The sequence below is a fragment of the Convolutriloba macropyga genome, chromosome 1, assembly GCF_964194025.1.
Source record: "Convolutriloba macropyga chromosome 1, txConMacr16.3, whole genome shotgun sequence".
Lineage (NCBI taxonomy): Eukaryota > Metazoa > Xenacoelomorpha > Acoela > Convolutidae > Convolutriloba > Convolutriloba macropyga.
This window is the reverse complement of record NC_134468.1, coordinates 22,064,858-22,091,037: the sequence shown is the minus strand read 5'-3', so window position 1 is coordinate 22,091,037 and position 26,180 is coordinate 22,064,858. Positions and strand designations below refer to the sequence as shown.

Here is a 26,180-nt window from a genome sequence, read left to right as displayed (position 1 = left end):
TCAAGCGAGTGGGACTGGACAACGAAAAAGAGTATCCAATAGCAACCAAGGCAATACAAAACAACTTCTACATGGATGATTTCATCAAATCAGTAGAAACCCCGGAAGAAGCAATTGAAGTCTTCAACCAACTACAACTTCTTCTCTCACAACATGGATTTGAACTGAAGAAGTGGATAAGCAACAATGATGCAGTTACCGAAGCAATCCCAGAAGACTTGAAGTCAATCAGCAACACAAAGCAAGTCGAAGTGGAACCCAGTACGGAGGGATCTTCAGTGCTAGGACTACAATGGACCGTTACTGATGACAGTCTTCAGGTATGCAGAGGTACAAACAAGGAAGTTGAAGCACCTATAACCCAGAGGAAGATTCTGTCACTGGTATCTTCAGTATTCGACCCGATCGGATTGTTTGCTCCGTTCAGTGTTCATATGAGACGACTTCTGAAAGGCATCTGGACTAAGAATGGACAACATTGGGACAACGAAGTGGAGCCTAGTGAAGAAGAAGAATTCCTGAGATGGAAAGAACAACTTCCAATAGTGGCTGAAACCAGCATCGATAGAAGATACTTCAACAGAGAGAGGGATAAAGCCGAACTTCATGTGTTTGCTGACGCATCTGAAGACACGATGTGTGCAGTGGCTTATCTACGCTCACAACCAAAAGAATACTCAGCTGATTTAGCATTTGTCATTGGAAAATGCAGAGTGGCACCGATGAGGCATCTTTCAATACCGCGATTGGAACTGCAAGCGGCAGTCATGGCAGTGAGGTTGAAAGAACAGATAGTCAAGGCACATGAAATAAAGATAAATAGTTGCAGTTTTTAGTCGGACTCAACTACGGTATTGCAGTGAATACACAGTTCCCATCGTAAACAACAAGTGTTTGTGGCCAATCGAGTGGCTGAGATACTAGATACAACTGATGTTTCACAGTGGAAACATGTGAGTGGTATCAACAACCCAGCGGACATTGGCACCAGAGCAATCGACATTGAGGAACTCAAGAGAAGTGAGTGGCTCACTGGGCCGTCCTGGTTGAAACAACCAGAAAGCGAATGGCCACAGCAAGTGAACCTCATATTTGCCTCAGATGAAGAGAATATACCCTCATCAGTATTCATGATACAGGCTGAAGAAAAGAAAGCTGTTATTCAGTGGAACGATTCAGTAATTTTAATAGACTAGTAAATACAGTGGTATGCGTACAGCGAGCATTGAACAAAGACAGACCTGCAACACTCGTGGTCAACATTGAAGAAAGAGAAAAAGCAAAAGCAACAATCTTCAAGTTACTACAGCAAGAACAGTTTGGTGAAGAGATGAAATCTCTCAAAGCTGAAAAGGAAATTCCAAAAGGCAGTAAAATCCTACAATTCTCACCTTTCCTAGATGAAAAAGGACTTATTCGAGCCAAAGGCAGAATAGGCAAAAGGCAACTGGACTTTAATGGAAAGCATCCAATATTGCTACATTGGAAACATCACGCGGTTGAATTATTCTTGCGAAACGAGCACAAGGACAATCAACACGAAGGCACTGAGCATGTGAGAAACATTGTTCAGCAGAAGATGTGGATACTAGGCATACGGAACGCCTTAAGGTCAATCAAGAACAAGTGTATTACCTGCAGAAAAGGCAGAGCACAAACGATAGCCCCAGTAATGGCAGGTCTACCCGAAGAACGGTTAGATGCTTCTACAGCTTTTACAAATGCTGAAGTTGACTACTTTGGCCCTTTCATTGTGAAGATTGGGCGAAGAAATGAAAAGCGATGGTGTTGTCTCTTTACTTGTCTAACTATGAGAGCGGTGCATATAGAAATTGTACCTAAGTTTGACACAGACAGTTGTCTCAATGCAATAATGAGATTTATTGCGCGAAGAGGCAAACCGAGTACAATCATCAGCGACAACGGGACAAATTTTGTTGGAGCTGAAAGAGAGTTTGCAGAGTACGTTGCGGCATGGAACAAAGAAGGGATCGAAGAACATCTAATTCAACGAGGAATCAGATGGAAGTTCAACCCACCCGCAGCACCTCATTTTGGAGGAGTATGGGAGCGGTTGGTGAGAAGTTGCAAGAAAGCAATGTATGCAGTGTTGGGGAACAGATCAGTCACCGAGGACGTTCTTTCAACAACGATGTGCATTGTTGAGCAGACATTGAACGCAAGACCTTTGACTCCAGTCAGTTCGGATGTTAATGACTTAGAAGCATTGACCCCCAATCACTTCTTGCTTGGCCACAAGAACGTTTGCTTACCCTACCTACCATGCGCGGAAGAATTTGTTGATCACCGAAAGCTCTTTCGACAAACTCAAGCCTATGCAAATCTCATATGGGACAGATTTCGGAAAGAATATCTGCCAACTCTGAATAATCGGCAAAAATGGCGATCTACGGCGAACGAAACCCTTAAAGAAGGCGATCTCGTTTGGTTGATCGAAGACAGCAATAAGCGTGGATATTACAACCTTGGTCGAAATACGGAGACCATCGATGGGTCTGACGGTGTGATTCGATCAGCGATAGTTCGAACGAACGACGGAGTGTACAAGAGACCAGTAGTGAAGCTCGCCCCAGTACTACCTGGAAAAGATGTTTTCGCGATGGAAAACAGGGCCGGCGATATTGCGGCTGAGCTTAACAACTCAGAAATCAAATTGAATAGCGCTTCAAGGTCATTTCAAGCCTTAAAGCTAGAATAGCACGACAAGCGAAATTTAATGCTACTTTCTATTGAAGTCATACGGATTTGTTCATTTTCTTGATTATTTATATTTAGCAACTATTATTAGTACGCAATCGTCATTCATGAAGTCAAACTATAACTCAAACTCGAACTACCTTAACAACCAGCAAAACAATACTACGACTTAACAGTATTGCATCAGATTCTTTGCGATTGGATTGCGAATCAACCTGTTATTGATACAGAATATTCGACAAAACTTCTACATGGTTAACAAATTTCCCATGACATCAAATTTACACTGAAAAAGTGACGTTATGGAAAAGTGTTCACATTCTGTCGACATCATTATCTACAACCAATCAACATTTGAATTTGACTTGTAAATCCACGTGACTAGCAGCATAAAAGGAGCTTGAAAAACCACCAAAAATCAGAAGAAATTTGCAATTTTGGTCAAATTAAACTGACATAGAGTGCATATTGAAGCACACTCTCTTGAGCGGTAAATTACTTGTTATCGTGTCTTGTTTCTGTAGATCAAATTAGTGATTGTACAGCCTAACTTTACTCTGACTTATTGAAAATAGAATTGACTTTGAAATTCTCAAATTTTCACATTGCGGAACAAAGTTCTAATAAGTTGAGTTACAGAGCAGATAAACTGTTCGTTCTTGTTTCATTCATTTACCAGTTGCCTAGGCTGAGTCCAGTTTCTTGATCGGTAGATCTGAGAACTTGGTTACAAAGATATACAAAACTTTGTATTTCGCCCATGTATTAAGATTGGGTATAAAACATAAAAGATAGCCCCACCAACGCAGTTTACCCAGCGTTGTTTATTTTTACATCAGATAGTACGCCTACCTAACGCTCATAACCCTGTGAAATTTTATCTCACTAGTAATTGTGGTTAAGGAGATATCATTGAAAAACATCTAATTTGAGACTAATTGGTTATTTGAAACTTTGGACTTTTACTTAATTGAAACGAAGTTATTTGTTATTCGGCAAAGCTGAACAAGCTGTTATTTGACATTATTGAATATCAATTAATGCAACGGCATTCTATAGTATAGCGGATAATACAGTTCACAAAAGTTAACTGCAAAAATACAATATCCGGACAGATTTGAAACCGCTGAAACGAACTGGGCGGTGTAAAGTTTTCCTTGACTTTGATAGGAGAGCAGCCGTTACAAAATTTGACACGTTTTAGTTAAAAAGACTTTGGTCATTTTTATGACAAGAGTATAGCACTGCAACCGAAACAATTCTTATCACGATTGAGACTTAAGAGGAGGCTTTCTTAATGAAATATGGATGATAATTGTAAAACAAAATTGGCACTTTTTTTTATTAAGGTCGTTAGGTATTCTAAAATACTATAAAGAACCATGGCATTTGGAACATTTCAAGTCAGTAATTATGCTGAGGTCTCTACAAAATCTCTTTTTGGCATGACTTCATGAATTTTGGCGATGATTTCACGCACTTGAAATTGACAGAATCATTTTAATTGTATCGATTTTGGTCTTTTTCATGTTAAAACCTTAAAAACTCTAAAACTTTAAGAACTTTATTTACTTTTAAAAATATATCTGCATCTCAAAAATTATATAAAAAGTGTCAGTAAAAAACTCATTGGCAGAAGGAAAACTCATGTATTGGCAACGTCAACTTGAAGCTGCTTCAAGTTTTCTATCTTTTCAACCCAAATGAGCAACTCTTAATAACAGCTAGCTGGCATTCAACAAAATTTGGCATATGCATAAATATCAAACCTATTATTGCTTGAAAATATCTCCTGTGCACTAACTGTTTGGTATGTTCTCACGCAAAATTGTGGTATGAGTCTGGCGAGATTTTTCACATATTGAAACTCATTGGTGAAGAAGTATTGCTCAAAATTTGTTGAAGATTTTAGCTTTATTTTGATTTTCGATTAAAAATTATCAAAATATGATTAATTGTTTATATACCATTTTCACCATCGCTGTAGTCCAGAAACCGCATGAGGATCTCGTTTAGAAGATGTATCTGGTTTCATCCGTAGGATACGTTTAATACATTTGCTTCAAGAATAAAAGAGAGATTCCGTGTATCTGTTTTCGAAAACGAACTCGCGGCTGTGTTCGTCTTCTAGCTTACAAAACCTTCGGTCCAATTCGGCCTTGTAATTTAAGACATAAACCATCTATAATTTTCAGCAAAAATATTGCTTTTGTTCACAACTTAGTAGTCTTTTATTACGACGCTTTACTTCGATCATATTCTTTGTTTGAAATTCAGATTTTATGTTTTTCCAAATGGTGGAGCAAAAAAAAACTTTTTTCCTCTGCTCCTTTGCAAATCAATAACACAAAGTTTTACGTTTAATTTTTGACGGTTTTTGCACGTTGTCCTACTTTTGATATTGGCAAAAATTGCTGCTAAAAAGTGCAAACTCATATCGGGATTTCAAATTTTTCCGGATTTTCTGAAAAGAAAATTCTCTCAACTTTGATCTGTGATCATTTATCTCTCTGTAATATCTTCTATAAATGAAAATTCGTTTCAAACAGTGGACAAGCGCATTCTGTACAGACAACCAACGCTAGTTGGGAAAATCCAACATAAACCAAAAAAGTATCTGTAGGAGTTTTTAGGCATGTTTGGTCTGAAACGCAAAAAATGCTGCTCAAATTCATCTGTATCATGTGTTTCAGATGCAAAGTTTTCTTTTCATCTTTTCATGGCCATGGATTTGCTATAGGCGTAAAAACATTTTCTGTTTGGTTTGAAACGCATCATTGTCAGTTTTTTAGCAATAAAACGTGCTAATAAGGTAGCCGGAAGTTGCAATAGCAGTTTCCCCAGCGTAATTTGAAATAATTAAAATTTTGCTTAATTCAACAAAACTCATGTTAGCAACTGAAAAACTTTTTTCCATTGCTTTCATTTTAAATTATATTTGATTCCTTCAAAGTTGATGGAGAACCGTTTTAATACATACAATTACTTATATAAATTTAAGAAAAACACTTACAAAGGCGTTTCAGTTTTATATTTTGCAACCACATATGCCCGTAGTTTCCTGCCAATAAAACCAACCAAGCAGTAAAATCTTGCCAAATATCAAGTTTTCAAGAGGCCATTCAAGCAGTATTAGGTTTGATGTTTACGAATGTGGCACGTTTTGACGAATACTGACTAGCTTCTTTTAAAAGCTGTATCTTTGAGTGACAAAAACCTGAAAACTTGAAATAACTTCAAGTTGACGTTGCATTTTCAGGAAAAGTTTTTTCTTCTGTGTTTCGGATACAGAGATTTGTTGAAGAGTTGTGCTTATTTTAATTTTCATTTAAAATTTATAATTAATTACTGCCACAATCGCAGTATTCCAGAAACCGTTTAGGAGATATTATTGCTTTTATCCAATAAGAGAGCTTTGGTGTATCAGGTTATAAAAGCGAAATTGTGGGTGTGATGCCTTAAAGCGTACGAAATATCGGGGCCAATTTGGCTTGGAAATCTTTAAAAAAGTTGTTTGAAATAACTGGCTTTAGAAAGTAGGCAATTACCGATCTAATGTTTTTTTAGAAAATCATTGCTGTGATTTTTGCTATTGAATTTTATAAGAAAAATTTTTGTTTGGTTTGAAACGCATCATTGTCAGTTTTTTAGCAATAAAACGTGCTAATAAGGTAGCCGGAAGTTGCAATAGCAGTTTCCCCAGCGTAATTTGAAATAATTAAAATTTTGCTTAATTCAACAAAACTCATGTTAGCAACTGAAAAACTTTTTTCCATTGCTTTCATTTTAAATTATATTTGATTCCTTCAAAGTTGATGGAGAACCGTTTTAATACATACAATTACTTATATAAATTTAAGAAAAACACTTACAAAGGCGTTTCAGTTTTATATTTTGCAACCACATATGCCCGTAGTTTCCTGCCAATAAAACCAACCAAGCAGTAAAATCTTGCCAAATATCAAGTTTTCAAGAGGCCATTCAAGCAGTATTAGGTTTGATGTTTACGAATGTGGCACGTTTTGACGAATACTGACTAGCTTCTTTTAAAAGCTGTATCTTTGAGTGACAAAAACCTGAAAACTTGAAATAACTTCAAGTTGACGTTGCATTTTCAGGAAAAGTTTTTTCTTCTGTGTTTCGGATACAGAGATTTGTTGAAGAGTTGTGCTTATTTTAATTTTCATTTAAAATTTATAATTAATTACTGCCACAATCGCAGTATTCCAGAAACCGTTTAGGAGATATTATTGCTTTTATCCAATAAGAGAGCTTTGGTGTATCAGGTTATAAAAGCGAAATTGTGGGTGTGATGCCTTAAAGCGTACGAAATATCGGGGCCAATTTGGCTTGGAAATCTTTAAAAAAGTTGTTTGAAATAACTGGCTTTAGAAAGTAGGCAATTACCGATCTAATGTTTTTTTAGAAAATCATTGCTGTGATTTTTGCTATTGAATTTTATAAGAAAAATTTTTGTTTGGTTTGAAACGCATCATTGTCAGTTTTTTAGCAATAAAACGTGCTAATAAGGTAGCCGGAAGTTGCAATAGCAGTTTCCCCAGCGTAATTTGAAATAATTAAAATTTTGCTTAATTCAACAAAACTCATGTTAGCAACTGAAAAACTTTTTTCCATTGCTTTCATTTTAAATTATATTTGATTCCTTCAAAGTTGATGGAGAACCGTTTTAATACATACAATTACTTAAATAAATTTAAGAAAAACACTTACAAAGGCGTTTCAGTTTTATATTTTGCAACCACATATGCCCGTAGTTTCCTGCCAATAAAACCAACCAAGCAGTAAAATCTTGCCAAATATCAAGTTTTCAAGAGGCCATTCAAGCAGTATTAGGTTTGATGTTTACGAATGTGGCACGTTTTGACGAATACTGACTAGCTTCTTTTAAAAGCTGTATCTTTGAGTGACAAAAACCTGAAAACTTGAAATAACTTCAAGTTGACGTTGCATTTTCAGGAAAAGTTTTTTCTTCTGTGTTTCGGATACAGAGATTTGTTGAAGAGTTGTGCTTATTTTAATTTTCATTTAAAATTTATAATTAATTACTGCCACAATCGCAGTATTCCAGAAACCGTTTAGGAGATATTATTGCTTTTATCCAATAAGAGAGCTTTGGTGTATCAGGTTATAAAAGCGAAATTGTGGGTGTGATGCCTTAAAGCGTACGAAATATCGGGGCCAATTTGGCTTGGAAATCTTTAAAAAAGTTGTTTGAAATAACTGGCTTTAGAAAGTAGGCAATTACCGATCTAATGTTTTTTTAGAAAATCATTGCTGTGATTTTTGCTATTGAATTTTATAAGAAAAATTTTTGTTTGGTTTGAAACGTATCAACTTGTCGGTTTTTCACAAATCAGCTTCGCTAATAATGTATTCAGACGTTGTCATAGAATTTTTCATGCAAAATATTAACTCATTGAAAATTTTGTCCTTAGTTCAATGAGACTGCTGGTAGCAATTGGAAACTTTTTCTTCTGTAACTTTCATTTCAATATAAAATACTTTTGTTGAATATTAATGGATAGCCGTTTTAATAGATCACAATCAATTTTTTTATATGAGCTGATCAAAAACATAACCGACTAAGCATAACGAAAGAATTGCTATCGAAGACTAGTGGGAGCTCTAATCAATTACAGCCTGCTTCAGTCGGGGGTGGGGGGAGGGAGGGGGAGCCTAAATGGGACTAAGAAGTTCAATAGTGGTCTTCAAATAACCACATTAGAGGTTAACATATACCAATATTAAGATTTAAAGTGAAAAATGGCACCAGTTTTGGCGCACTTTTAATTTGACTTTTAGTATGAAATTGCCGCCAATTGAATTCAGCTGCTTGAAATTGTGATTGAGAGAGAATTTTACATCACGTGAAACGCAAAAAAGCAAGGGCGTAAAAATCACTCGAAAAGTCAAAATTGTCAGGCAAAAATTTTGCATAAGAAACACACACACACGTTTACAATAATTGCTCTGAGCTTCGTTCAAGAGCAATTAAACACAGATTAAGACGTTTTGGTTCGAAGTTTTTTTGTTTGGCAACTAATCATGCCGATCGTTTCTTGTGTTTAAAACTAAACATACCTATCATTTTCTAAGATTGTGATTGTCAATTTCCCAAGCGTACCGCCATTTTTCTGCATTTGAAAAACAAACAGACCGATGATTGCAAGAAATAACAACAGAAATTTCTACGGTTTTTTAGCTAACTAAAACCAAACATACCTGCAATTTCAAGTTGACATGTTCAAAGTTGACATTCTCTGAAGTATGTATGTAAATGCTCGTTGTTTTTCAAATTTGTTTTTAAAAGACAGTTCTGTAGTTGGGAGCTGAAATAATTGGACAATCAACTCTGGTCACAATTTTGGAATGACAGTTTAACATTTAAGAAATATGGTTACAATTTTCTTGTAAGATTTCAATCACAACCCCCGTGAAAAATGGGGTCATATTATAGCGTGAATAATCATATTATAATCCGCGAATAATTGGAATCATCTGTTCACTTTCCTCAAAAGTGAAGAAAGGCAAACATAATGGAAATTTGATCTCAAATGGACTCTTTGATGTATAAATACATCAGAGAGTCCATTTGAGATCAAATTTATGAGCTCGAGTCTGGATCATATAAACTATTGATCTTTCCAGGTCTTTTCCAAACGTAAGCAAAAGTCTGGATCATATCCTATTTTGGCATCGAAAATGGAACGCATCAAAATCGAACGAGCCAAAGTCGATATCATAGGCCTTTTTGGTCTGCCTGGGTATTTTCATAGGCAAAAGTGGTCTGGATCGGTATTTCTTATTGAATGAGGATCTCAACCTGGGTAATGATTAATCAAAACGAACTTTTCTCACTTATTGGGTCAACCAATTCAGAACAGAAGACAATGTTAAATGTTTGCCAAATAAAAGAAAAAAAAACGTGGTAAAACATGGACAAACCCGAGATCTTCGCGTTCTCCTTTTGGACTTCTTCCGAGATCCACTCATTGTTGACTTCCTTTTGTCCCCTTCCCCTGACTTGTCACCCTTGCTTCCTTCGTCTTCATACTCCTCTTTCTCCTCTTCTGTTGTGGTATCCAGTCCAGGGTCCTCATTTGGATCATAAACCTACAAATTGTTCAGGTCTTCGGCCGATTTCACAGGTTGAAACTGATGGACACAATTTTTCGCAGTATAAAACGTGAAGAGTGGAGAGAGCGGACACCGCGGATTCCACTCTAAGTCCGCTGCAGATTTCGACAGTTGGAATTTGGGACAGGAGTGTTGACATTACGACGCAGGGGTATACCCCAAAATTTCCGCCTTAGTAAAAATCGCGCGAAAAAAAGATACATAAAAAGAATGAAGATATGAGACAAGCTTTGTATCTTAATTTTCGCAAAAGGAGTTACGTCATTTTTGCGAAATTGAGATACTTTAAAATTGTAAAAAAGGCGACAAGTCTTGAAGCAGGTTTTCGCTTATTTTTGAAATTTTTTTTTCGCAATAAATTTATCTGTAATTCGCAGTTGAGCCTAATTAAACGCTCGCTTCCACATATAATTTACAGATTTTTTTAATTGAGCATGCAAAAGTGATTTAAAGATTTTAAAGTGATTTAAAGATGGAAATAATGAGGAAACAAAATATATTTGTTTAGATTTCTGGTTTTTGTTCTTTTATTGAAAGTCATTTCATATGTGATATACACCCTTTTCCTTTCCATTGCTGTTGCAGCAGATACACCACCACGACGTAATTTTTAAGACCTCCCAAAGGGAATGACAACTCATGGGCACATAAAGAACTGCTTAAATTTTTATTAAAATTTTTAAACCTGAGTATAAAATAAAACTGCCCTTGTAATGTTTGTGTTAAACTGCTAATGTTAGTAAACTTCCATGAAAATTTTCGTTTGCAAGTATCTGCCTCTGATTTTAATATTTATGATATATATACATATACATATATATATATATATATATATATATATATATATATATTTCTATATATATACATATATATATATATATATTTCTATATATATATATATATATATATATATATATATATATAGAGAGAGAGAGAGAGAGAGAGAGAGAGATAGCAGAATGGAGGAATTGTTCAAAACAAATTCTTTGACACCTGTAGGCAAATAGACGTAAAAATTTAATAGACACATATGAACCTGTAAAAATACGCAAAAAAGGTCGAGCATTGGAGGGCTTTTTCACAAAAATAATGGATATTCAAAACAAACGCAGAATTGAGGAATCTTTCAGAAAAAAGCTAGACAGCTGTAATTAGACGCAAAAAAGATTGAACAATTCAAAAGTTCATTTGCTGAATTCAAAGGAAAATCTCTCATTATATCAAACTTAGCAAGAAATTCAGCAAGAAAAAACCAGTAATCAAATCACACGTGATTTTTCACGGAAAATTCCCACTGTCCGATTTTATCTTCTTATAGACAAATAAGAGGAGTTAATAAGTTTTTAAAGGAAAACATATGCCTAATAGAAAGAAAAATTTACCTAAATGGCGGAGTTTTTTTGATAAAAATGCCAATTCAACAACAGAGCACATAAAAATTCAAAAATCATTTTGTTTGTCACATTTTAGCAAAGTTATCTCAAAAAAATGGTGCTTGAGTACAAAAAACGGCTTACAAAACCATGAATCAATAGTGAGGCACCAATCAAGAATATCAGTTCACGCTATTTTCATTTTCCCTTACCCTGAAAAGAAACAGTTATTTTTCAGAAATTCAATTCTTAGTCAATTTTCGGAAAAATTAGTAGAAAAAGGCTTTGGGTGATGCCAATTCCATTTCCTGACCTACAACTCACATCAAATAAAAACATTGTGATAAATTTGAGCCCTATATGGTATATTATTTAGCTGTCTGTAAACCCTTTTAACTCTCCTAATTGCTATCAATTACTAATAAACGCGCATTAAATTAAGCTGAAATCCGGATTAAAGATTCATTCAGTGCAAGAATTAGACACATTTAATGCGAAAAAGAGTTACCTTGCTTGCGCAAAACAGAGATACATAAATCGAGCAGATTCGTGATACGTAGCGCGCAATAAATAGGATACACAGCTTTTATCTCAAATTCGCGGTGAAAATTAGGACACTTTTGCGATAACGGGTTGCGCAATTCCCTTCATTTTTGCCTGTTTTTGCTGAAGTATTTTTTTTTACAAATTTGTCGCATTTTTGTTGTATTAAAATAGGAATAACGAACAAGAGATACGCAGATCTGGCGATTTAGGTATACCTCTTCGGCGTAATTGAGTCGACACTGAATTCTACGGAAAAGGTCATTAGTGTTGTGACACATTAAACTCATAAACACAATGCATGCTTATTCATGGGCATTGTCATTAGTCACTTTGAAGGGAAAAAGTTTCTATCATTTTCTTTTTACTTAAAAGCCTATCATGCGTTATGCATTGGTACGAACTTTATCATGTGGACCTTGTAAGATACCTATAGGATATTCTATTGAATAACTTATGGGTGTGTTGTAAAAACATTCAAGATCATTGATTATTTTGTCCCAGACTTTGGACATCATTTTTTTGAAAATTAAATTTGCTAAACTTTGTTTGAATGTACTTGTATGACCCGACTTTTGTATACACAGACTGATGTATTCTGAGGGTACTCTGTACCATTTTCCGCTGCTTTTTGATTGCTGCAACTGTTTGATAAATTTAGATTACGTTGCATTTCATTTTAAAGTCATTAGCAGCCGTTTTTTTCGTCTTTTTTAACGTATGTTTTTTGTCTTTTTAAACGTGTTTTTTGTCTTTTTTAACGTGTTTTTGTTTGTCTTTTTTAAAGTGTTTTTTTTTATTTAACGTGTTTTTGTATGTTTTTAACGTGTTTTTTGTCTTTTTTAACGTGTATTTTTTTGTCTTTTTTAAAGTGTCTTTTTTTCTTTTAACGTGTTTTTGTATTTTTTTAACGTGTTTAGACAAAATAAAATCTTAGGGTAGCGACTAGATGGATATAGGAGACCAATTGCTGAATTCACCTTTTTTATCCATTAAACTGACGAAGACCTGCTGAGTTTTATTATTTTATTTTAAATTGCCAGGAGCTAGTGTTAGGCTTTGTTCATTTTTCTGTTTAAATTCTGTTTAAGTCTGTTTAAATTCTGGTGTAAAACGGACCCTGATTTTATTGTTGAGTTTGAAGAGAGACTTAATGTGTTCTCCGCTAGCTTTCGGAGGGTACTCGAACATACTGGCAACTAGGGTCATGTTTGTCCTGGCCACATTGCTCAATTCCACATCTAGCACCCTTGAACAGTCCCTCAGAGCCACACACCAGAACTCCTTAAAGTAGAAAAACACCTGTCAAGCTCCAATCCAACATCTTGCAAGACTATGGTTATCTTGTAAGCCTCTTGTTTTTTTATGCATAAACTTTGTTTATATAAACTTTGCAAAAGTCTTTGTTAGAATCTTTCAGGATCTTGTAAGATAAAGAGATTCGGAATTTGACTTAGGAGGTCACATTATTTTCCAATTCCCACTCAAATTGGCTTAAAACCATTTTCGAAGTCATTGTTTCTGTTCCCATTTTATCGGTTGAATATAGTCTTTTCATTAGAAGTTTCCGCTGAGCATGGACTTTGCATTAAACTCAGTCGAATTCCGACTAGCATCTGTAAAGATCTTGAATGATTCCTGAACTCTGTCAGAGTTATACATCATCATACCCGGAATCTTACATGATTAGTACAGGATCTCGCAAGATAAGCGTCCATCGCAAGACGGATGTCGTGCAAGATGATACACGATAATATCCGACTAAATTTTCCTTAACGAGAAACCGAAGCCTTTTGAATGTCGTTTATGATTTTCAGTTATGGCCCAAAGTACTTACATAGTCATCAGATTAACGGAAAATAGCCGCAAAAACAGATCGTTGAAATCCATAGTTTAACAAGGAGGCTCGGTAATGTGCGTTCGCACATAAAGTTCGACCCCGCTCATCTACATTTTTCACTTAAGGGTCTACCAAATGAGGAACAGATAAAAAAAATTAACATATCAACAAACCGTTCAACAAGCTACTAAAAGAATAAAACAATCTACTCTAGAGGGCCTATGAGACCTGTGGCTACCATAAAGTAACTAGCAGAAAATATGGCAATAAAAATCAAATTGTCACAAATTTTATCTATGACCAAAACTTCTTGTCCATTTTTTGAAAACCACTAATAACCAAATCAAAATGGCATCAGATAAAAATTATACTCAGAAGATTAACCGTTACCTTTTTGGAACAAAAAATGGGACTTTTCCCATAAAAAATGGCCACAAGTCGGCTGGAAATGAGCCAAATTGACAAAAGTTCAAAAAGAATTAAATTCGAACTGATTAAAAACATTACGCATCCAATGAAATCATTGAGAGAGTCTCGTATACCTCAAGAGAGAGCTACTGAGGCCTTTCATTATCCAGGATTTGTCATACGACTACAAAAAGTACGACAATCACAGGCAAAAACGAAAAATTTGCACGAAAAATTATGCACGAAAACGATGTCCCCCCAATCAATTAAATATTGAGCTGTTCACTAAAAATAAAAAAAATCTTTGATTGCAATTTTTGCAGGGGACAACATTTGTTAGTGAAATGACGCCCATTATTGTGATACTGTGAAAAGAAAACAAAAACCAACAAAAAAGGGCAAAGTTGCAAAAATCAAGAAAATTGGTTTTATGAAAACTGGTTGTACCAAAAAGAAAGACGATTTGAGTAAAATACAACCGTTATGAAGAGCAAATTGTTTTTCAAAATAGATGCTTTGCCACAATTTTACAGAAATAAAATTGGCAGATCGCAAAAATCTATCTCTTTTTTATTAAAAACAAATATTTTCAAAAATCATAGCCAACAAAAGCTTTCGGCTGAAAAAGTAGACAGTTTGTCTTGCAACTACTTGGAAAACTAATTGCGACTGTTATTAATTAGACTAAGTCATAGGGCTATAAAAACATTCAATACAAGCTGGACTAATAAGTTTCACGAACAACTTTACGAAACCACAGATTTGAAGCCATTAAATTTAACCGCGATTAACCATAAGATATTAACCGCGAGAATATAACAACTTCATTTGCGTCTCCTTTGATCATCATGACATCTTTCTGTAAAACAACTATCACAAAATGACAACAAAAAGAACCACAAAAACTGAAAAGTATCTGAACTTCACAAAATTCTTCTGAATAAAATTGTCTAAGCCCTGAAGACATCAATTAAATAGTTTAAACAACAAAATTTTTGTTTGATTCAGCAAAAAAATAAAAAGAGCTCTAATTAGTGAAGCGAATTTACGAAAATGATACAACATTGTAAAATACGAAAAAAACGCAAACCAGAACAAAAAGGGATAAATTTAAGAACACTATTATTCTTTTTTTTTTAGAATTTTAATTCGAAAGTCAAAACAGCCATTAGTTATTTACTGATATCAGTTATTAATGTTCACTTGTATATCTAGAGTTGGCCACTGAGATCTTTAATTACACAATAATTGGTATATGACAACAAAAATTAACAACAAATCAAGGGCAAAAATAAAAAAACTCTCCCAATTTCTGCAAGAGAACGAGGTTGCAACCCCTCAAACCATATGTTATGAAAACAAAAATTATATTCAGCTTCAATTGTTGTTAAGTTTTTTTGTCAGTTAGATTGTTAAATAATGTGCCAATTTACAAAAGGAACAAAAACAACAGCAAAAATAGGCAATTATGCAAAAAAATCAGAAAATTTTTTTATGAAAACTCGTAGTAACAAAAGCAAGCAACTCTTCTGTTAAAACAATCGACCTCAAAATTATTTTTTTTTCTACAAGGAGTAAAGGTAGACCTGCACTTACTAAGAATAGGCAAAATAATGACTAAATAATATAAAGTATTGGCAAGTTCAAAAAATCACTGAAATTTCCGTAAAACAAATACATTCAAATACATAAGAGACATTAGGTAACAACCGAATGAATAGAAAAGGTTCACTTGCACCTCTTGAGGAAGAAATTTATATCTTTCAGTAGTTAAACTTAAAAATCAGACTGCCAACAGAAAAACAACTGAAGGCAAAGGACAAGAATTCAGTTAAATTTCACTAAAACTCCTCCTCAAAGCCATAAAAGACCCTTGGCTCTCTGAAAACAAACTGTATCTACATTTGACCTCAAATTCACGTAAATTATAGCTGTCATTAACGGAGCCGTGAAAAAAATTGTTGTCAGTAAATAACATTAAAAGAACAAAATCAAAATATTTTGAAAAAAGGCAGCATAAAAAAACCAAAAAGTCTCTGATTCTAAGAGTCCATGATTTTATCAAACCTATCCCTAATTTTGTCGTGCGCCAAGCAAACCGACCAAGTGTTCCAAATTTTTGCAAATTAGACCCTTTGTTGTGTGGAATTCTTCAAATATTGAAAAAAAGATTAATTTTGTGTAAATATCGAGTTAAATCTGCAAAAAACGGCAAATTTTAATTCCCGAAGACTTTCATACAGCGCCCAAATGCAACTAGCGCTCTTTTTGAGATTAGGGAGTCTGTGTTAAGGTTTTTAGGTCACTAAGTCTCGCAAACTTTAACAAAGTGGAACAGAATCATATTTTGTGCCATTTTTGATAAAAAAATTTGAGTTCTGAAAATTTTATCAAAAATTTTAGCCAAAAAAAACTTCAATCAAACAATTCAGCGACGCTCTTCAATCTCTAACGGTAACAACAACACTCGGCTGTTAACAATTTTAACTTATTTTGAATTATATTAGCGAAATTGTGCCATGTTTTAGCGAAAAATACTGAAAATGTGACCAAGAACAGTCGAATGTTCACAAAAATTTAAACCTCGATAACTCGCTGCAAAACGAGAAAATTAAAAAAATTCTAATTCCGTATTCTACGTTGGACGGGCTTTTTAATGCTACCACTCATAATTCTCAACGATGAATATATCGGTCGGCCAAAATTGACTGAACAAAAAAAACCCAGTTGAGTATACAGTTCCTCCCTCCCCACTGAAGTGGGGGTCGGAACAAAAAGATTTGCTCAACAAAAAATCCAATTCTAATTTCAAAATTTGTTATTACTTTCCAAGCAAATTTTAAAAAAAATAAAAGAAAATAGCCTTAAAAACTAAAACTATTTGTTTTCGGTGATCTTTAATGAATTTAACTTCGCGCTTTAATTCACAATTTAATTTAGTGAAGAAGTCATTGCCTTTGGTGAAGTAAGTTCAGTATGATAAAAAATGAGCATACCTTTAAACGCAGACCAATTGATGATGCCAGGCAAACAAAATCAGATCTTGAACTTTACCAGTCATCAAATCGGCCGAAGTCTGAATTCATGACAGACGCATGATCAAATGGTCGTAACAAAAGCGGGGAAGACGACCAGTTGAAAAAACACAACAAAACAAGTCCTCAAATACTATCAAACCTTCACCTGACAACAGAGCAATTGAACATTAGTCGCCAAAAGGGCCGAAAAACAGTGCATAAATAAAAAACTCTAGATATTTTTGGTGTTTAAGTTTTGAACACCAATGTCAGCTATCGGGAAAACGTAGAGAAACAGAAAATACTGACGACTGCCTCCTGATCGTACCAAGACAACCTCGAAGAAAAACCATCTTAGAACAAATTCAAATTTTCATCACTTTTCTTTTCACAAAACTGTCTACGGTAATGGACAGCCGTGGCAGGTTGTCGTAAGATACAACATTACAAACATTGTGCTCAAAAAAAATCTGACATCTTGAGTTCTCAATTATTGACAACCAACGTGCCCCAAGTGATAATTAAAAACAATAAACATCCAGAAAATATTTTAAAAAAACAATAAGACCTCAATTTATTTCAATAATACCTTCCTCTATTAAACATTCCTGTGTCTCCTCATAGGGAAAAATTTCTCAAAAAATGTTTCAACAAACAACTGTACATCAAAAAGTTTCTGAAAGGTACAAAAAACAGAAAAAAGAAAGAAAACATCAAACACCGGCAAACCGTTCCGCAATTAGACCGTTCATTTCAATCATTTTATCAAAACAAAAACAACATGAAACTGATCAGATTCCAACGAAATCAAAATGTCAGAGCAGAAAAGACCCAGCAATTGTCAACAAGCAGAAAGTTAAAACCAAAATCTCTTTAGACTGTGAGAATTTCAATAAACATAGCCAGTAGATTGCCGAAAATTAGCCGCGAGAGACGCGTGTGGTCTTCTATGAAATGAATCAACTAAAGAAATAAGATAGGCAGATCGAAAGCAGTCTTTTAATAGACCACTAGGTTTTTGGGTTAGATTCGGACACAGGGTTCTTGGGTTAAATTCCAAGAAATCAGGTCGTAAGAATCATCGATGAAGACGACGAACCAGAAAACATAGCAAGACAATTCCTGAAACAAACTCCAAAGAACTGAATGACAAATTTAGAATAACTCTACACGACCAGCAGATTATTTGAACAATGCCATTCAAATTAAAAACAAAATCATCTCAAAAATTTCAGAAATTAGAAATTAAAAAATCGGTTTACTCAGAAAATGACACAAAAATTTGTAAAAGTTGAAATCCATCGCAAGTTTTAACAAAATTTTGCTAATAATCGTGATATTAAAATCTTCAAATTTGCTGATGTGTCTCTAGAAGCTGTCCAATGCATAAAACTTGGCTCATATCCCCAATAATAGCCGCTGTCGCTTCGCGGCTATTATAAATCACAAAAAATATGAAAAAGTGCACAATTTTGAGCCAAAACTCCTAAAAATGACCTTTCAGCCTTACGTTAAGGCCATCCTAGCAGCTGCACCACTCTGAGCACTTTAGAGACTACTAAATCCCATTTTCAGCCTCTAATGAAACCTAATGTCCACTGAGCTTTACCTGTTCATTTCGTTTTGAAAGATCAAATTCATTGAAAAATGTCTGAAAACATCTTGAAAAAACACAACGCCCCAATACAATTCAAATTCTTTAAATTTTAAAAATTCACGATGTCGCCAATAATAGCCGCTATTGCTTCGCGGCTATTAATGATAATAATACGAGAAACTACTAAAAAGCGTAAAAAACGGCAAATTGACAAAACTTCGGTCAAAATTTTTTCTCGAGGTTCAAATAAGGCCTGAACTTGTCGAAAATAGTCCCAAACGTACAAATACTTTCCAAAGTTTGTACGAATACGCATTTGAGGTGAAAACTGAGAGTTGAAATCAAGAAAAAAACCTTGTATGCTCTAAAAATGTGTCTCTCATCACAATTTTTTTCACATCGATTTTCGTCGCTCTCCTTCAAAACATTGTTTGGTCAAAAGCCAAAATTTTATATGTTTTTTTTGGCTTTTGTTCAGCAAGTTGACCTAAAAGCTTGTTTCACTTGCAGAATTTGACTTTACATCTTGTGAAAGGAGCAGTAGCCGACTAAAAATACGTTACTGTTGCTCCTCTTCGGGTCGTAAAATTAGAAAACTATATAACGTTTTTTTCGAGTCCTACTCTAACAGAAGATTAATATGGCTCTTCGGGTAGAAAAAAAGCACCCATTGAATCCCGGTTCTTTGGATTGTAAACAAAAAATAGAGCACCAATACAATCCAAGTTCTTGAGATCGCAAGAAAATCACCGAGAACCCAATAAATGTCTCATTATCGCTTCGCGACTCTTAGTAACTGTTGCTTTAATTTTTTGTCAATGATGGAAAGGAATGAAAACAAGAAACACGTGCGATAGTTTTTCGCTTAAAATATTCGTAAACAACTACATGAATTTTTGGATCTTTTCCGTTTGTGCCTAAAAAAAGCTCTAAAAAAACGTCTTTGCAAAACATCTTTAAACTGTTTTACTTGATCAGCAGGCTCTCTAAAAGCTCATGATGACCTATCAGATCTGAGTTACGAGTTTGTGTTTTGATAACATATCCTTAGATTCTCCTAAACAAATTTGCTATTTATAATATTATAGGTGCCTTGAGGAATATCTGGTCTTTGAAGTAGTTGCGGACGTGATCCGGGGCACTTGTCTCGTCACAGAAGGTGTCAATGCTCTGACAAAGGAACTGCTTTTGTGGCGACTTCTCTTTCACTATCGCCTTCAGCAGAGCCTTCAGGTCCTTCTTGATCACTTTCCGCATCTACAGAGAAAAAATTTAACTCTCGTTGGCAACTGATTTAATTGTTGGATCTTTTCCGTTTGTGCCCCCCAGCTTAGGGGTGCATATTATTTGCATCCCCCAGACGCACGTGCAATATTTTTACATAATCATTTACTATGTAATGACACGTGCTCTGTAACTGGGGGGAGCGTAACGTACTGGGGGCGCAAAAGGAAAAGATCCTAATTGTTCCACCATCGAAGTGAATCGGGGGTAAGGAAGTTAAGCCAACCGTCACCGAGAGATATGTTTTTACTGGAGATACACAAGTATTATCATAGAACATATCCAAGTAACCTCGAATGACATACTCCTCAACAACAGATAGGGCTTAGTTTCATTGTCCCTCTGCTCCAGCATGCTTTTATCGAATCTTGTTTTAGCGGTAGTGAGAATAACATCACAAAGCTTTACAAGATGACATGAGACTTTACCGGAAAAAATAAATTAAATTAAAACAGTGAAAACAGATTCATTTCATTTTTAAAATATCCACCAATTGAGTTCAACAGCTTTAAAATATGAATGAAAGCAACTTATAGCAGACAAAAAGTTCGGAACACATGCACGCACGCACGCAAGAGCACACACACACTCACTTACACACTTACACACTTACACGCTTACAAACACACACAAATATACACAGTTACAGACACAGAATTAGATGCACACAGACACGCACACACACACACACACACACACACACACACACACACACACACACACACACACACACACACACACACACACACACACAAACACACATACACACACACACACACACAACCGACTAACGTCAGAAAAAATGCTCTCGAATGACAGGCGGCGCAATTTAATTCAGGGGCTGTAGTCGCGACAAATTTATCTTTATGTTGGCAAAAACATCAGCCGACGATAGAATACGACCCCGCCCTCCTGAGTCCAAAACCGTCACGTCACCTTGACGGAGGCATTTCCCACTCGTCTATCAGGGACTTGTCATCGAGTCTCTAACAATCAGTTTTTAACAAAAATCTTTTGTGGGACTTATAGCAATTGAAATCACTCAAAAATCAAGAAGAAGTGCTCAAAAAGTCACTTGGGAACTAATTCCTGTAACTGAAAAATCATACTTTTGACAACTTTTTTTGCAACTGAGCTACTTCTACCAAAAATAAAATTTGCAAAATTATTATTTGCAAAGTGAGCTCTAACTGTATCTCTAAATACTTGAAAGGGAAGCAATGATTGCAAATCAATTGCATATTGTCTTTACTTAAGGGTGAGATGACGAGTAAACTTGATTGTGCAAATTTTAACTCGCTCGTGTTCCCTAACCGTACTAGCTTATAAAACCGGGTGGGTCGGGTGGGGTTGAATTGCGGGGTCAAACTCCAAGAAAGGCCTTCACACCATGAATTTATATCTCCAAAACAGTTTCGTTGAATTGCATACTTAGATTCTATTTGGCTGAAAGGCTCCAAGAGCCCTTAATTCCCTGCGTTTGCTACCTATTATCCTGTTTTTGAGGACGAAAAGTCAAAGTTTTAAGAGAGGCCAAAAATGATGAATTTCCTTTTGAAAGATTCTAGTGAAGTCTTGGAGAAGATGTTCAGAGACTAAGTCCTCAATAAGACCCTATTGGAAATTGTTGGTTTGTTTTTCTTGATATTTTCTTCGATCTGCAATTTTTATACATCGTTTATTTGACGGGCTTTTTTCACGGAAACACTGCATTTGAAATGACCACTCAGTATAATATAAATAGCTGAAAAATACTCTCCAAGTGATCATGAACTCAATTCTTTTTTTAAATCATCTTATTTCCAGCAACAACTTTTTAAGGAAAATGGTGCTGCACTGATATATTTTCTTTTGCTTACTCGTTTGCTTTTTTATTCACAATATTAAATGGCGGTCATTATATGCAGAAAGTGAAGTATCAGATTTAAAAGAAACAGATTTAGAGAAAGAATGAATCATAATATTGTTGACAAACGAATGGTGAACTAGCTCAACCTGTCGACAAAGAGAATCGTCTTCCAAGAACTCAATCTTGATAGGCGCCGTTGTGTCATTCTTTGGCCTGAAACCGAATGAAATGAAGATATCCCCTGAAGAAAGTTGACCCTTACAAAAAAGCCTGAGAGACCCTTGTGCCAATAATTTTTGTCACATAGCAAAGCAATTACCCGGACTTGAGTCTCAGAGCATTTGAGCGCTGAACCAGAACGTTTCAAGTGTAAAAGCCTAATTCAGTTCTGAAACATTGCCTATCCCGTATATTTTAAGTTTCTTTATTTTGCAGTTCTTCTTCATTATGATTATATTGAGGTCACGGAGCTAGCCCAGGATGAACTTATCTTTTTCAGTCTGAAAATTACTCATATCCCAAAATTAAATCTTTTAAATTGAGAGCGATGGAACAATTGACTGGTTTTAATTTATTGAAATCTCCATGAAAAACAATTGTTAACAAATAAAGTCTCATTCGAGGTTTACCCTTTGGTACCAAAAGTTTTTGTAAAAAACGATTTGTGCCCATCGGCATCTAGCTTGGTTTGCACTAGGTGGTTGAGCATTATTTCAGCTATTCGTCAAAACTTGCGTGGTTTATACTTTCGAAATTTCAAGACGTTACAATCTCCATTTAGAATTATCAAGAAAGCAAAAATCACTTTCTTGAGTGAGGTAGGTCATATAACAAAAAAATCATCGCGAATGATCTTGTAACTCAAACTAATAGAGCGATGAATGACTTCAAGCAAACACTTTCAGCTACTGAGCGATAAAAAATCAGAAAGAAAATTGAATTGTGGCTTCTTTGCGCGTGAGCAACTGGTCGTAAAAATTGAATGAATGTCCAAGAGCTGACGGAAAATTTTCTTGAAATAAATATCACAAAGATAGGAAAAAAAAACAAAAAATTAAAAAAGCAAAATACATGTAGAGCCAATGAACTCTCTATAAGTTTTTGGGGACGAACTTTGAAAAGCAACATTTTATTGTGAAAATTAAAGAAAACGCACTGTTAAGTTCAAAAAACCTCTATCCTTTGTAGAAGTTTTTGTCCCTTGTAGAAAGGAGGTCAAAAATGACTAAACATTTCCAAAAATAATGAAAAAGATGCAGAACTTGTTTGAAACCAGATATTTCTGCACAACTGCTAACAAACAACTGAAAACAAGACTAGGAGAAACCGTACTGGATACATAGGAGAAAAACGAGGCAAAAGGTATCAAAAACTGAATAAAATTTAGAAAAAAAGGCGAAAACTATTAAAAAAGTGGCTGCAATTATTGCAGTTGTTACATTAAAAAATATCGTGCTACTGAAATTTACTTAGTGAAGTATCTCCAAAAAAAATAGAAATTTTAATAACCAATAAAGGTAACAAAACAAAAAATGGGAAAAATAAAAAAGTTGGTAGAAAACATCAAAATTGAAGGCAGCTTTATTGTGTTCAAGTTCAAATTACTATTACGTATACCCCAAACAACAGACTTAAAAGTAATTCTCGTTTCTATTAGACATCAGTGAACTGTGTCCAATGTAAATTGAAGACCTATCTTTCGTAAAAAGAGAGAAACAAGGCGGCTCGTTAATGTGCGTCCGCACATTATGTTCCGTCCCGAGCTCAACTACATTTTTGACTTCAATGTCAACCAAATCAAGAGATAATCAAAATTAAATGTTTGAGTTAAAAAAATATTTACACACCCAAGCTAATAATTGAATTACATAATGCCGTGCCTCATTAAAGCGCTCACGAGATCTGCCATTAATAAGACTACGAGAGAAAAATAAAACAACAAAATCAGCAAAAACAAAAATTTCACGGCAAAAACTCAATATCCAAATTGTATTAACGTCAAAATGCAATCAGATGAAATCTTAGCTACACAAACTTACTTTTTCTTAACTACACGGCAGATGTGACTTTTCTCTAATGGGACCGGTTAAAAAGTCGACAAAAAGAAATAATGGGGCAATATCAAAAATCAGTCAACATTTTTTAAAATGTTTCATAACATACATAATGTTTCATAACGTACGTCTCAAAAACCCTTAGCCTTTAATAAAATAATTCGTGATAACGTATCAAAAATTCAGTACAAAACCGATAGGATTTGTATTTCTTTTGACTGAGCCATACAAACGAACTACAGTTGTAGAAAAACTAACTAAAAAAGACAAACAAATTGCGATTGCGAAAACACAAATCTTTGAAGCCGTTAAAATCATTAGCTTTATCGAAATATTGTTTCTCTTAACTCAATTTTTATCTATACTAATTTAGCTAAAACTATACTGATTGATTAAATTAGTTCACTCGGTCTTTAGTTGCTAATCATTCGGATCGGTTACTACGCGAATATGCTAAGAAACATCATTCTAGAAAAGAACAACAAAAGCTGTAAAATGTAAAAATTTTATAGAAAACGAATAACTCATAAATTTTAAAGCTATTCGTTTTAAACTGACCACATTGCGTAGCATTATTTGGTCAATCTTCAGTTGGAAGTCTTTGAGACCTCTCTGGGTTTTACGACAACAGAAAGAATATAAAACATTTCCTAACAACAATGGGATGCTTCTTCGTTAGAAAAGGACTTCAGAAAATCAACAAATATAAACAAGTTTATCAAAACCATGCAATTTACATGAAAGACACGTAATTTCAATGCCATTAAATTCAATAGATTTCCAAGGAAATCAATAAATGCGCTAAGTTATGCCTCGATGGGAAGGCTATGATGTTTTTCATCCATAAGTCAATAATAAGATATCATAATAAGTCTTATGGTTATGAAAACAACAACAAATACAGGCAAAAACCAAAAAGTCAATAGAAAAGTGCGAGAAGAAATTGTCTAAGTCACTTAGACCAGAAGCCTTTCTCTAAAAAAATGCTCTATGATACTTTGAACGTTTTTTCTAAGCAATTCAGAACTGTCAGTGTTATAATAATCTCATATCATTTCAAAGGGAACCAGAATAATAAGAAAAAAATATACAAAACTTTTTTTAAAAAATTGAAAACTAGTGTCATTTAAGTCAAAAACCAATAATTAGTAGTTAAAATCGGTATCCAGATTTTATTGTTTGCAGTAGAAGAGATGTTTAAAAGGTCCTCTTTATACTGAAAATGACATAAATTTTAAAAAAAACAGGTTTAACATCAATGGAGTTAATGTTCAAAGAAAATTCAAAAAACTATATTTATTGTCTTAACAGCCAATAGCTGTCACTCAAAGCGCTAGATAGGTTCAGTTATGCTCTTTAATGTCAAAAATTTTATGCTATAGGACTTCAAATATTTAGTGAAATCTTAGCAAAAAACTCAAAGTTTCATTAAAAATTACGAAAAGTCGGAGTAGAAGCCAAAAGAAAACAAGTGTGATTACTCGTAAAACGAATATTTTGTTCATTGGGCTTCATTTGACGGTAAGTGACGTTCGTCAATAACAGAAACTCTTTATGGAAATTGACTAGTCTATAAGTGACTTTAAAAAACAAAAAAAATAAATGAAAAATATTCTAAAAAAAACAGCTCTCAACGAGATTTCGAGTTTTATGTTATAATAATTTTAACCATGAGACCCAAACTAGCATTTTGGTCGCCTTTCCTCTTTTAGGAATGAAAAAAAAATGTTCAATTTAGTAGCGTGAAATGTAATCTTGAATTGATATTTCTGTAGAAAAAATCTTCATTTGAACGAAAATTAAGCTAAAAAGTGAACAAAATTGTCCAAATGTGGGGTGTTCACACAAAATTTTAAACCACGATAACTCCTCGGAAAAATCGAATTTCAAAAAAATCTTTTTAATTTCTATCTCTACGCTGGACGAGCTTTTTAATAATACCACTCACATTTCTCTACGATGAAAATATCGATCGGCCAAAATTGACTGAACAAAAAAAACCCGTTTGAGTATATAGTTCCTCCCCCCACAAGTGGGGTCGGAACAATTAGACGAAAACAAGGAAAACTTCTTTTTTGGTGCTTACAAATGCTAGTTGTAAAATAATATGAGGCAAATTAACCGCGCAAATGACAAGCTATAGGGTCAGCAAACTTCAATGCAACACATTGTAGTGGCCAATCGCGTTTCAATTTGTGTTGCTATACACCAGGAGTACCTTGAAAATAAGAAAGGACTTCCGGATCTATTGAAGTGCTATATAACAACCTATAATTTGTAACTGGGGAGCGTGAAAACACTTGGTGGTCGAAGCGTAAAAGATCCGGATTTCTAAAGAG

General features: G+C 34.6%; 1 protein-coding gene across 1 annotated transcript in view; it reads right to left on the bottom strand.

Moving 5' to 3' along the window:
• Positions 1-26,180, bottom strand: part of LOC142335692 (uncharacterized) — a 110,978-nt gene that overhangs the window by 25,949 nt on the left and 58,849 nt on the right. The window contains exons 10-13 of the mRNA XM_075384124.1: positions 21,934-22,000; positions 19,747-19,911; positions 12,912-13,076; positions 9,685-9,852 (exon numbers count right to left, since the gene is read on the bottom strand). Coding sequence (XP_075240239.1) covers positions 9,685-9,852; positions 12,912-13,076; positions 19,747-19,911; positions 21,934-22,000 — 565 coding nt within the window. The remainder of the gene's footprint in view (positions 1-9,684; positions 9,853-12,911; positions 13,077-19,746; positions 19,912-21,933; positions 22,001-26,180) is intronic.